Source organism: Glarea lozoyensis, assembly GCF_000409485.1.
Source record: "Glarea lozoyensis ATCC 20868 chromosome Unknown GLAREA15, whole genome shotgun sequence".
Classification (NCBI taxonomy): Eukaryota; Fungi; Ascomycota; class Leotiomycetes; order Helotiales; family Helotiaceae; genus Glarea; species Glarea lozoyensis.
Genome location: NW_007360989.1, coordinates 2024493 through 2038118, shown reverse-complemented (window position 1 = coordinate 2038118; position 13626 = coordinate 2024493). Strand labels below are relative to the sequence as shown.

General features: G+C 44.5%; 4 protein-coding genes across 4 annotated transcripts; 1 reads left to right on the top strand and 3 right to left on the bottom strand.

The window, feature by feature from the left end:
* Positions 1-2198: 2198 nt before the first annotated feature.
* GLAREA_06481 (MFS general substrate transporter) lies at positions 2199-3979 on the top strand (the record flags this gene model as incomplete). Its single annotated transcript, XM_008081894.1, has 5 exons — positions 2199-2490; positions 2561-2784; positions 2843-3448; positions 3526-3709; positions 3771-3979. The coding sequence occupies 5 exons, from the start codon at positions 2199-2201 to the stop codon at positions 3977-3979; spliced, it is 1515 nt and encodes a 504-aa protein (XP_008080085.1).
* Positions 3980-5206: 1227 nt separating this feature from the next.
* GLAREA_06480 (alpha/beta-Hydrolase) lies at positions 5207-9483 on the bottom strand (the record flags this gene model as incomplete). Its single annotated transcript, XM_008081893.1, has 8 exons — positions 5207-6032; positions 6201-6846; positions 6955-7860; positions 7965-8000; positions 8425-8590; positions 8644-8952; positions 9005-9357; positions 9411-9483. 8 exons carry the CDS (start codon positions 9481-9483, stop codon positions 5207-5209), a joined length of 3315 nt encoding a protein of 1104 aa, XP_008080084.1.
* A 573-nt stretch (positions 9484-10056) lies between these two features.
* GLAREA_06479 (alpha/beta-Hydrolase) lies at positions 10057-11688 on the bottom strand (the record flags this gene model as incomplete). The annotated part of the gene is made up of 2 exons (XM_008081892.1): positions 10057-11347; positions 11405-11688. The coding sequence occupies 2 exons, from the start codon at positions 11686-11688 to the stop codon at positions 10057-10059; spliced, it is 1575 nt and encodes a 524-aa protein (XP_008080083.1).
* A 593-nt stretch (positions 11689-12281) lies between these two features.
* Positions 12282-12587, bottom strand: GLAREA_06478 (uncharacterized protein; the record flags this gene model as incomplete). The annotated part of the gene is made up of 1 exon (XM_008081891.1): positions 12282-12587. The coding sequence occupies one exon, from the start codon at positions 12585-12587 to the stop codon at positions 12282-12284; it is 306 nt and encodes a 101-aa protein (XP_008080082.1).
* Positions 12588-13626: the final 1039 nt, after the last annotated feature.

The window sequence follows — 13626 nt, the reverse complement described above, 5'->3', positions numbered from 1 at the left end:
TCGGGGTTATCTACGTAGAGTGTGTTCGAGGGAAAGATTTATAAGAGTTAATGTTACTTCGAAATAATAGTACTAGAATCGACATCGCTCCGAAATAGGTATCTTAGCTTCGAAACAGCAGCTATATTTTCTTCTATTATTATATATTCTAAATTAACCTCCAAGTACCATCTATTCTAAATCTTTTATGCCGCTACAAGCCCCCTCCCCCTGGCATGTGTCCTACGCGCTGGAAAGATCCGCTGCTTTATCTGCTAGTTCTTTGAGGCAAGGCAAGGCCGAGTTCAGCGGCTCGGTTTCAGGGATCACGACGGGAATGGAGAGGTGTGGGTACGGTGGACGAATTACTGACGGAAATTACGTTGGGGGTTGGGTGTTGTGGCTACAAGAGTGAGTGGTAAGGAGGAGCTTGGGGAGTTGGGCATGTATTCTTGTGGTAGAGGTAGTGTGTGCGTGGTAGGTTGAGTAAGCGCTCAAAGGTAGATTGTAGGGTTAAAGCCGCATATAATCCACTGCGTCGTATACAAGTACCGTAATTTATCTTCAAGTGGTTCGTTTCAGGTCGCCGAGTCATGGAAGTAGAGACTTTCAGGGTTGCATAACTAGCTGTTGGGATTATAGTTGCTTGAAAGGGCGAGATGATTGGGGATCTTGGGGTTGGGGTGCTGTTGTATAGGTTAAGTTTGATTTGAAGGCTGGAAATCACGGCGTATGAGAGGGGAATGAGAGTCGAGATGGACTGAATAACTGTCGATGCATGTCAGGTGGCATGGTTTATCTCGATGTCAGCGAGTGTTCTGGTAGATGGGATATACAATGTCGTACAAGTTTCCTTTAATAAAGAGCGAGTTATACAAACTCCGAGTTGTTCTTCTGTGTTGTGGGCCAGCCGCTCAGATTTATTGGAGTAAAGTTTCTTTAAAACCCTAAATAGAAAATAAGGAATATCCTGTGTTATCCTTAGACTTTAACTTGTTTAGATAAAAACAGCATCTGTGCGTAATACAAACTACGGCTAGGGCTCAAAATGTCATGTTTATGTCGTAGAAGCGGAGGTCGGTCGCGCAGAAATGTTTCATGATAAAACAACTAGTTGATACTACACGCCGTGTTATCTGAGTTCTGCATCTCAAGTATGAACTAACTTAAATTGCGAGGATTTTGCATCTGTTTCACAGTTTCTTTGAAGCGTTGGGAATGTAAACATTATGTGGAAGATACTATATAGAAGGATTGTTTCTCGACTACTATTTTAACCGGGGAGAGTTTCTTTCTAAATAGTTTCGTTCTATATAAAGAAGAGGCACGATTAAAGGGACAAGTTATGATTTCCTTTACTAAATTATTGACGATCAGTTGAGCTAGCAAGGTAAAGACGTTGTATCTAGGGACGAACAAGGCAGATATCTGCTTCCTGTCGCCAAGTTATGTACAAGTAAGAAGTTATACCAGTCGCCATACGCGTGACCATATTGCGGAACCCATGTTTTACCTACAGTTATCTTGCTATTGCTACATCAAAACAAGAATCCAAAAAGAATAAGTCCATCTTAAATTGCGGACAAAGTTTCTTTCAACGCAGTGGTAGTGTCCGGAAAAGCTCCAGTGCGAGTTTACAACATCTTCTGATTTCAAATATTCCATGTCGTGTAACAATCCTCAAGCTCCACAACGAACTACCCTTACCGACATCTTCGGACGCCCATTCGCCCTCATACGAGCCTCACTCCATCCTAAACTCACTCTTGCCCTCATCACGGAGATATTGCACTCTCTAGCCATCCGCCGGCTCGAAAACGATATCTTCGCATATAACTTTGAAGCAAGTCATCGGGATATACCCATGGTCAAAGATTGGAAAGTGGTGTTTTACTACCTTACATGCGGTCTCGTACCATAAGCAATGCTTGTCATGCGGATTTACCCGGATATGCACGCCCTGAAGCTTGTGCTATTGGCGAGTGCGGGGAAATGATTGATATACCTCCGATGCAGGCAGGTCAAACGGTTTTCTGGTGGGGTAGCTTGTCAGCTGGGAGAGGTTTGTTGGCGATTTGTGACGGTGGGTGTGTGATATTGGTGGTAGTATATGTTAAGGCTATTTTCGCTGTCATTCGAGATTGATCGACAGCTTTATTTCCCCTTCACGTTGACTTCGCTACCTCTTCTTACGACCAATAAAAAATTACCTTTCCATAATGTCAGAGAAAGCGTCACCCACGACAGCTTCCGTCGAAGAAATAACCGCTGCTCCCTCGCTCTCACATGCTAGTCTCGATGATCACTATGAACTTTACAAATCCATGAGAGATATAGAGCTAGATCCTCTGGAGGCGAAACAAGTTCTGAGAAAGATTGACTTGCGGGTCCTGTCGTTGCTAATGGTCACTTATGTACTGCAATATCTGGATAAGAATTGTATTAATGTGGCTAGTGTATATGGATTGAAAAAAGATCTGAGATTGGAGGGACAGGATTATTCGTGGGCTAGTAAGTCTCTTCGAATCCGAATTTTGCATTTCGCTTTCAATTCAGTATCACGATGGCTGACTTTAATCAGCCAGCATGTTTTACGTTGGCTATCTAGTCTTCCAATTTCCCATGGGCTTTCTTCTTCAGCACTTCCCAATCGGCAAATTCATCTCATCGACAATTGTCGCATGGGGTTGCGTGTTGATGATGACTGCTGCATGTAAGAATTTTGCTGGAATAGCTGCGAATAGATTTTTTCTGGGCGCGCTGGAGAGTGCTACGAATCCTGGATTTGTGCTGTTGATGTCAATGGTAACATTGTTTCCCTTCGGGAAATAAGATGGGAAAAATATACTGACAATAGATGTAGTGGTACACAACTCCAGAACAACCTCTCCGTCTAGAAACATACTACTCAACCGTCGGCATCGCAACCATGTTCTCTGGCCTCCTCGGCTACGCAATAGGTCATATCAACACCGGTCTGGCTCGGTGGAAGTACATCTTCCTAATATTCGGTGCCATAACCACCGCCTGGGGTCTCGTCTCATTGCTCCTCCTCCCGGATTCTCCCTCAACAACCCGCTTTCTAACACCCCATCAACGTTGCATCGCTGCTTCCCGTGTTGCAGGCAACAAACAAGGAATCAAGAATCGCAAATTCAAACCTTACCAAGCGGTGCAAATGCTCACGGATCCTAAGACTTGGATATTGTTCGTGATGGCTGTTAGTGGGCAGATCCCAACGGCTGCGGTGACCAGTTTCGCCAGCATTAACATTTCGAGTTTCGGATTCGACACCCTAGGCAGTCAATATATGTTGATTCCTGGTGGGGCGGTACAGTTGTTTGGAATGCTGATTGGAGGATGGGTTGCGAGTCGTTGGTCTGGGATGAGATGTGTGGTTATGTGTGTTGCTAATACCATTTGTATCGTTGGAAGCGGGTTGCTGGTTGGTTTACCTGTGCATAACAAGGTATGTTTCATCTTCTACCTACACCTTTTTGGTGGGAATATGGAAAGCATTTGCAAGACACTAACTCGTCAAAATAGTGGGGACGTCTAATCGCCCTCTGGCTCTGCTACTTCCAGAACCTAGGATTCAGCATGAGTCTAACAATGATCTCAAGCAACGTCGCCGGATACACCAAAAAACAACTCACTTCCGCCGTCATATTCATCGGATTCTGCGTCGGCAACATTGCCGGTCCCCAAACGTTCATCACCAAAGAAGCTCGTAAGTCTTCGCTTAAGGAATCGCCCCCCTTTAAATTCGGCAAGCCGCTAATATGTGATAGCCGGGTATCATACTGCATATCGCGCAATGCTTGCTGCGTACAGTGTTAAACTTCTCATGGTGTTCTTTTTGTATGCGCATATGATTATGTTTAATAGGAAGAGGGATCGGGAACAAGCTCTTGCGCCGTTGAGTGAGAAGGAGGTTATTGAGTTGGGGATGCATGATGCGACGGAGTTTGATAATAAGGGGTTTAGATATACTTTGTGATTGAACGAAAGCAAACCTTGTGATTTCGCTTACGGAAGTACCATTTTTTGGTGCACCGAGGCTCTCTAATTTCTGAAAACCTTTGGTTACAGCATTCTTTTGTAATATGTCACGAAATCGATTTAAAATTTCTTCTGAAACGTAACTCTAGGGAAGCGCAAAGAGGTTTCCTTTAAGCTCTTGGATACAGGTGGCTAGCCTTAGTAATTTACAGGCCCACTTTACTCTCAGAAACTTAGCGGTGACTGAGTGTGTAGTTCGAAATTAGCACTTGCTTCCTAGCCATCACTCATATAGCCATACAAGGGTCTTTCTTAAAGTATAGTTCTCGATTCTCTATCGATCCTTGTGAAACTCGAGTTTTGAACGCTGAAATACCTTGTCGTAGTGTCCAAACCCTGACTATTCTCGCAGGTTACGCAACTTAGCCTCCAGACGCTCACAGGATTCCACTCACGTTTACTTGATGTTCAAACAATATGTAAAATAGAGGGGCTTACGACTTATTTCATCCATCTTATGTCATGACTTCTTAACAATTGAAGTCCTATCAATTTCAAAGTCTGCTTTGAAAGCGAAGTATGCAGCGAGGAAAAGCTATATATCTATATTCACGGGCGAAACGGAGTAGCCGAGTCACTGTTGGAGAGAAAAAGCTATAAATAATAGAGTTAATAGAGAGAGGTTAATTGTGTAGTTAGTAGATGTTGAACGGCGCTCTCATTTCTGGATTAAGATTAGGAGCTTGGCCAACTTTCATCGAACTTTTGCAAGTAAGCACTGTTTTCTATTGACTTGAAGTCGAAAATCAAAAACATAGAGGATACTGCACTGAAAATATTCTTCCTGCTAAGCTCGATAGCCGGTAAATAACAGAAATAGTTCCTTTACATTTTCACTGTTGAAAGAAAGACGCTCAAATATCTCCCTACCGCTCAAATGTAACCAGAAGTCGGCATAATCGAAACCCCGATTCACACCGCCGAAACACATCCGATTCACTGATCAAGAAAAGTTATTACCTTCGGTCAGAACGAGAATTCTAGCAGAGAATTCGTTCATCATGAAACCTGTGCAAGATTTCTCTATAATCTGTGCCAATGAGGGGTCTAATGAACACGGCGTGCACCTCATTGCACTAACCTTCTTTCGAAATTCCAAGATTATGTCCCTGCAGACTATCCGCTTTAAGAATTACTTCCCCAACTTCCATTTACTAGTGTAGGTTTATCCTACTTCTTCGAGTATTGATAAAAGCTCCGACAATGCCTTGGTGGCTTCATTGTCGTTTCTTCTCCTCTCGATTTCATCTCGAGCGTCTTCTTGGGCTCGTATTACACCACCCTCGCGTATGCGGCCCGGATCTAGAGGAAAGATGGGAAAAGATTTTCGGTCTTTCTTCCTGGATTTTTCAATTCTGCTCTTTATTTGGCGGTACAAATCCAGGACAGTGGTTTTAGGAGAAGAGTCTTTTATCTCATCGCAGAGGTGCAGAAGAATCGGCGCCAAATTCCAAGTTTCTGTCTCATAGTCCTCTCTAGACAGGGGAATAACAAGCGGTGACTTTCTTGATTGCGGAAAGTGGTGATCAATTCGTAGCCCATAGTCACGGCTCCAGTTTCTATTCGTGTGTGTTCTCAGTCGGCAGCGAGAACTGCATTCAAGCACAGTTAACCCGTCCTGGTTTTGACTCTGGAGGTCTAGCCCATGTTCTAGCATTTTCTTCGCGACCTCAACCAAAAATTCAATGGTAAGCCTGTTAAAACTGGTAAGAAATAATTGAAGGGGATTACATGGCATGTAATCTTGCTGGGCATGCTTTTCAGCTGGAATCTCTTCTTCTGGAGGTGATAAATCCCACCAAGGACTTCGCGGAAATAGACACCAATTAATACTCGTTTGAGGAATAAGTTGATGCATCTTCGCACCTGCTTGCAGTGCAATCGTGAGTAGTTCCAATCCGGGCGAGGAAGTAATTCTGTACTGGAGTCGTTCATAAATTTCATAGACAAGATATTGCCAGGCAGAACGTCCTAAAAACTCATCCGCTAGACTGCATCCGTTCGAAATCAGTAGTCGCATGAGAGGAATAGTCTGGTACCCCCATGGGGAGGCAATACAGTGTGCCAGAAGATGTGGCAAATCAACTTTGTGGAGTTGTTGCTACTCAAAGGCTTTTTCTAAATGCTCAAGAAACCCGCAAGTGACGTATATACAGTACCTGTTACAGCCCCAAGCTTCCCGATGAAACCAGTGGGTTTGCCAAGATTCTTCCTGTTCGAATCCAGTGAACATAGCATCCATAAATTCGGAGTACAAGGTGCCTCTGGCGGCTGCCTCATGTATACAAGCGATCAAGTAATGCATGCTTTGATAAACAGAAATTTCCTTCCCCTCCCCGCGTCCATCAGTAGTCACTTCTCCCATTTCGGTCTTATAAAAGGACAGATGGCACGGCATCAAGGACAACAGACCATCCGTGAGCAATCCCGCATTGGCTCGTTGAACGACCGATGACCACCCAGAATCACTTTTCATATACTCCCACAGACTTCTATGCACAAACGAAACGTCTGCTTCGAGTAGACGATCGAAATTGGGGTTACGGCCATCGTCCGAACTATATGAGCTCACGGAGCTTTCGTCATCGTCAGGGCCGTCAGCAAAGAGAGACCATTGTCGATCGCACTCGTTCACTTGAATCAAGTTTCTCGCGCAGTGAGCTACGTGACCTCTCATGTGGTGGCATCTTGTGATTTTTACCTCAACGGGAATGGTGGCAATTTTTCGGACTGCTGCTTTTTGAGCGCCTTCCTTAACAAAATATAATGATTGCAATGTAAGAGGGCCCTGTCGTTCATCTAGCGCTGCGCCCATGGCCCGAAGTTAGTTTATGCAATGATGTAGGTAGTGTGTGGGAATTTTGGTGAATATTGCAGTATAAAGATTGTTTATGCCAGCAGGCGAGGAGTCACCGCATAGTTTGAGGATATCTTCCTCGTCACTAAAGCTTTCTATGGCGTAGGTAAGTTCCATCACTGCAAGCTTGACCCAAAGAAAAACACCTTCGGCTTTCTTGACCACCGAGTCTATGATCTTAGAGTCGGGTCCGCTTGATGCTTTTGCATCAATCCTCCCATAGGCCTTTTTTAACTCTTGTGAAACGTACTTTGCAATGTCGTTTGATGTCCACGCCTGCAATGGAAACCCAGGAAACTTGTTGAGACGAGAGTGAATGAATGTCTCAGTTCTGCTAGATAGGCATAGCTTGATTGTTATCCCTTTCCAGCTCTGGAGGCTTACCATATAGTCGATGTCATCTCTTTGGATAGCTCCCTCGTCACACTCGTCGAGTGCATCAACAAATAGGCATATCTTCCCGGTGACAGTGTGTTGACGAGATATTTCTTTCAAAGCCCGACAGGTATCACTTCGACTCCAAGCCAGCATCTTGGGATCCTTCTCTACCGCCTGTATTTTAATTTCTTGGAAGATCTTCAAAATTGGAATGGCGAGTGAAGGGAAATTATCAACGAGCTGGTAAAGCAAAAACCGAAGGAAACCAAGGAACTCCTTCTCCTGAGGTTCACCCATCTCGAAGAAACAGAACATGGCTTGTTTAATGTCACTGTCTTGTTTCCGAAGTAGGCTCGTCGTACGCTGATCTTCGTAAATATATTTCATTAGCGTTGACTTCCCAGAACCTGGTTTTCCAAAAATCCAGAACGACCCAGAACCAGACTCCAGCCACTCAACAAAGCCGGTTTCTTTGCTTTCGTCAAGGTTTGGTTGCCATATCCATTCGAAAGTGGACTGGTACTCGTCAGATATGCCGTATCGTCGAGGATTACGACTATATTTTCCGAGGCTCTCGAGAAGTTCTGTTACTTAGTGTCAGTTCGCTTTTATTTAAAGTACTAGATGTCTGGCTTTTCCGTCATGGGGCCCTAGTGATACGAACAAGAAATATGTGGAAAGATCTCACCTTCTTGTAATGCGGCGGATGACTTATCTGGCATGGCTGGAAGCGTCAGCAAGTATGATCTTGATGCTAAGAATTAGGTGGGAGTTGGTAATGGATGACACATTGCATTTCCTGAGAAGAAAACCTTTTTTCCCTGGTGAGCAGCGCCAGTGGATTGTAGGACTGACGGGACTAGCTCCAAGCATAACGACGTTTAGAAAACTATTTTCTGATGCTCTATCCTCAGTAGGTACGTTCACCCCTGAAATATACAAAATATTATATACTCTCTAAAATAAACAGAATAATTATAGAGATTTGGACAGAGCACAGCTATTCTACCGCATGGACGTGTCTCGTCAGAGTTGCAACGCATTGGAGCAGCGTAACAACAACGCTGAACTCCTTCCCAAATCTCCACATGTAGAAAAAGAAATAGATTTAATATAACAGCACAATTATCCAGATTATTCTGACTTACATTGCAGTCCTGCGATTTGCTTTGAAATGGCCTGTAATTTCAGCAAAACCCGGCCGAACTGGTTGTCTGTGGGCGATTCAAATTTACACACGGTCGAGTGGTTCCGATCAAGGGGAACAAGATCCTCATTGTAGAGCAAAGTCGCGGCAGATCGTTCTGGAACTATCTAGACAGATTGTTAGAATTGTTTCCTGTTTCCTGCTGCTGAGGCAAACTCACTACGTGTCCTTTTGTCCTCTCTAGCTCAACGAAGCTGTATATAACGAAGCTGTATATAACTAAAAGACGTTTGGCGCGTTCAACAAATGCTTGGGAGATTTCGTAAAGCTCCTTTCCGTCTCGCTCAAGGGAATTCAGCAGCTCTGTATTCGAGTTACCGCCGGTAGCAAGGCTTGCTATGTCGCCCAGGAAGCTGACCATAGAGGCTGCGTCTGATCCAGCGTGTGGGACGCCCAGGAATAGCACTGCTTTGACGTGTTCCACAGCAGATCCATAGAGATCGCTCTGATCGTTCGCAAGAACAAGCATCTAGATATTGTTAATATGAAAAGTCGTGACGGACAAGATCGTGCGGACTCACTTTCTTAAACACTATGCCCCCTAGGCTGTGACAGATGAATATCAACGGCCTAACCCGGAGCTCCTCTGTATTTCTACAGCTGGCTAGGTCTGTAAGAAGGCTTCGGGCAAAATGTTTCACGGTGCCAACAGATTTGCTTCCTAACACCCTTGCATTATACCCCCATGACATTACTCGGAACTCGGGCATTTGATCAGGCAGGAAATCGCGGAGCCAGTTCTTTTTAGTCTTACTGTGCGTCCAGGTGTTCTCGTAATGTCCCCCAAGACCGTGAATAGCAACCACGTCAATGGTCTGTTCTGGAGTAGGTACTTTGTTGGCGACATAGAATATCCCATAGGGCTCATCTGAAGCTGTCCACTCTAGATTAGTCTACTTGTTCTAGTGCTGTGAAGGTTCCAAATACCTGAGCTGGGAGAATGCGATGACCCTCCACTATTGTAATTCTCTTCTTTGGCCCTGCCCTTAATCTTGAACATCTACGAGGACTGAGTGTAATTGAAACACTGACGTATATATCCAATCAATGGCAACGAATGCAAATAGAGTGAAGCTGAGTGGAAAGGAGCGCCAGAATAATCAACAAAGGCGAATATATGTGAAAAGAAAGTGCAGAAAGGAGCAGCACAAGTAAATCAAGAAATATGAAGAAATAGTTATAACAATGTTTTGCTCAGCTCTCGCTTGAGCGTTTGCTCTAAACATCATCCATCAATCAGTGGCTTTGAGGTGCGAATAATGACCCAAAATGATATTACATCAGTAAGCGACCAACGACTCCATAACAAACCAGGACTGTCACAAACCATTACTGTCAATATTTGCTATGCTTTTAATGAACAATTGTAGGTTTTATCTGATAAATCCTGCTCGGTTTTTCTACACGTCTATTCTATGTCAGCATGATTGCTAGATATCTATCCCAATTCTCGAAATGATATACTCCAGCCCAACAGAAATCTGCGCCGTCACCATATGAACAGTCATATATCGCCGCAAACGCCTCATAACTTGGAATCTAACATGTCTTAAACAAACGCTCAGTCACTGGATCATGCCGATGTCTTGGTACCTTCAGATCCAACAGCAAACTCGTTTCCAAGAACAGCGTCACTAGGGGCTGCAGCTTGCGTGTCTTCTACTTTGCCTTTATTGCTCACTTCATCGCCTGCATCGTCTGAATTGGTGCTGATGAAAACCCATCCTCTCACCGCACCCTTAGCCAAAATTTTCTTGTCGTCGTTGGTAGCCTCTGGACTGCCCTCCTCCATTTCAAGATCAGCGCGGCTAGTGGGTCCAACCTCAATGTCGTTGTTTCTAAGTAGTTGTGTAATAGCACGAACATTGAGTCTTAGGATTCGTTCCGGCTCCTCAATTGCAAGGAAGCGTTTGGTCAGGTAAGGAAAGAGGATACCGAAATCCGATTGACTCAAATGCGCAGATGTAGCTGCATAAAAGAAATGCGGTTCTCCGCGATTATCGTGCCTTGGGGAGGCGGTGGATGGATCGGATGACAGTAAACGCTTCGTGCTCTTTAAATGCACATTCCATTTGAAAAATGCTTGAGATTCAACGGCTAGTAGGTTGGATGGCCCCGGACCACCAGGCGTGTAGCATGGAAACGGGAGATCCCAAAGCCATCGGGTTGAAGCAGCACGCAAAGGCAGACACCAGGCGTCCAATAGGACGACAGGAGTTTGCGGTGTTATTTGAGACACTATTTCCGAGCGTGAGGATGGTGTGAAGAGTGGTGTGTAATCTGACGGGGCGGAAGCTGTCTTGGGCGAATAATAAACCGACTTTACAAACTGAGTGACAGTTGAGGCACCAAACGAATGCCCGGCAAACGTGATTTTGCCGGGTCGGTGGACATCCAGCTTAGTCGCAAATGCAGACAGAGGTGCCGAAGAAGTATCCAGATTCGTAAGCTTGTCGCCGGTATCCAATTTCAGCAAACTAGAGTGTATGATCCCCATTTCCCATAATCGAACCCGAAGTTGAGCATTCCGACCTTCCTCCACTTCCCGAGAAGGATTATGTGATAATTTAACATATTCTACCTTCCTTTTCTTCGTTCCTGCCGATGTCTTCTCCGTATGCGAAGTGGATGGTGCGTCGCGTATAAACGACACAGGCCCACTGCCATCTCTATGCTCCGGGGCTATCACTATCATTCCATGGGAAGCAAGAGAGCCAACAAGATGAGAATATGCGTTTCTAGTTCCACCAAGTCCGTGCGAAAATATCATGACGGGCCATTTCGTGTTCGATGTGGGTGGGGACAGGAGGGCAGCATTTTTGCGGACTGGTATCGATATGTAATGTAGAATTCGAGGAAAGAAGCTTTTTAGGATAGGTAGTCAGCGCCCGTCTTCGAAGACACCGTAGTCATAAACTTACGAGATAAACTCTGCGAGTTTCGTCCCCGCGCCAACAAATCTAGCATACGCAGAGACATATTCTCTCTGTGGTGTTGGTATCCAACTCAATCCCTTTCCCTTCGCATCCGGTTCACATGGGTAGAAAATCTGATACTGTACTGTGGATATGCTCTCGTCCGGTGATGGAGATGGTGAATCGAGTTCGGAGATTGGTAATTCGACATCGATTGATCCTACTTTGTAAGGTCCTGTGTACTCAGGAAATCCTGGAACTGGATTAAGTCGCGAGAGGTACGATGTCATTGCGTAGGCTTTTGATCTCATGCAAACAGATGTATGAGGAGGAAAAGAAAATGAGAAGAGAGAAAGGAGAGAAGTGGATGAAGAGAATTCTACTGTGATTCACAGAAACAAGAAAATAGAAGAAGAGAAAGTATTGCGTCTCACAGAATAAAACATGCCTCGGCCCTCGATAAGGAGAATGGTTCCAACTGCGCCAGGATTGGCAGTTGGTGGACTTCGGGCTGTCATCATTGTAAGATATCGCGTGCCAGGGGTAAATATCATCATAGCCAAGCTTTGAATTTGCCACATATTCTCTCGCTTCTGGAATCTGAATACGGAGTTCTCCGAGCTGACTAACAGTTTATGTAATATATGAGTTTCTTTTCCAGCTGAAATTATCAAGATATTAAAAGAAGTTGAAGTCAAAACGATTTGCATTTCATTTTTACAAGATTATATTTCCTTGCTGCGCTAATTATAGATCAGGTCGACGTCTAAATAAGTGGAGACGGCAGCTCCCGCTCTCAAGCGAATCAGCCAAATTCCGACAATTCGGGACATGGGAATTGTTTAGCTCAATGAAGCTATGAGTGGGACGATGTCACCATGGGCTATTTCGTTTTCAGTATGCCGGCTGATATAAGTGCAGGAATTGCCTGCATCTCAATCCACTCCGTGCACTTTATCAGCGGTGGTCTTGGCTCTCCAACCTCATAAAGCCCTCCCTCGGGACGAAACTGCTCAGTCTTTCCAGTTCGAAGATTGTAAGCCTTCTGCTTCGGAGGCGGCCTCAATCCTTTCAATGCCGCTTCAACCTTCTCCAAACATTCCTCACCAATGTGGCATAGAAGTTGCTTCTCAAAGAACATGTCGTCCCACTCTGGAAGACCAGGCTCCAGTCGATTCTGGTATATCATTCCTACAACCAAGTCTCCGTAACATGATGTGTTGTTCCTGTGTTTAAAGCCTCTTGTTGATGCGTCTGAATGAATAAAGTGGTATAATAACGTGGTTGTGGCATTTCGGGGTTAGGGAATGCAAGCTTGAATCGGATCTTGCGGACTTTGGTCACTAACATGGCGGGATATGTAAGTCTCGTAGGTCGGCTAGGTCTTCGATTTCCGCATTTGCTCCAAAGCGTTTGAGCGAGAGATGTTTGCTTATGTCTCGCCTTTCAGTTTCTCGCTGGAATCGATCTGTTCATGGCCATAGGTAAGTTGGTCACAACCATGACACCTGGAGTCCTCAAAGAATGTATAACAGTGTTGGTAGAAGTCAGGGAGTTACCAGGCAAACAAAATGACTTATTGAGATGATTACACTAATCAACAGTCAGACTTTACCATTTGTGGTGTCGCTATTGATCTTGTCTGTAATAGATCTTGATCACTCTTTTTGCAAGCCTAGTAGTCTCCAAACATTCACTATCAACAAGCAAATATAATCATTTGTAAAACGTCTAATAAGTTGCTTCTCATTTGCAAGATGGACTTCGTTGTAGATTCAGCTATCAGTCACCTTCCATTCAGCTTCGATCATTAAGGAGGGCCAAAATCCCAACCATGGAGATATTTGCCATTGTCACCCACCTAGCTCCAGTTACCGCGTCACATATTTCACTTACACTTACCCACCTTTCCACCATATCTTCAGCCTGATATCAAAAATGGTCTGCCCCAGCTGTAATGATACAGGACACAAGTATCAAATCTGTGGAGGGTGTAAGGACAAAAACAACAGAAAAGAATTTCGAGAAGGCTGGACTCAGACACATAAATGCACTCCTTGCAATGGAAGTGGAGCCCCTGGAGATGAAGAAATATTGCAAGGTCAGAATACTTGTAGCAGTTGCAAGGGAGAGGGATTTCATTGGACGCTATGCAAGAATTGTGATGGAAATGGACTAGAGAGAGTTTTTTGTTATTGTCAAATTGACAGAGAAGATAAAGAGGAGGA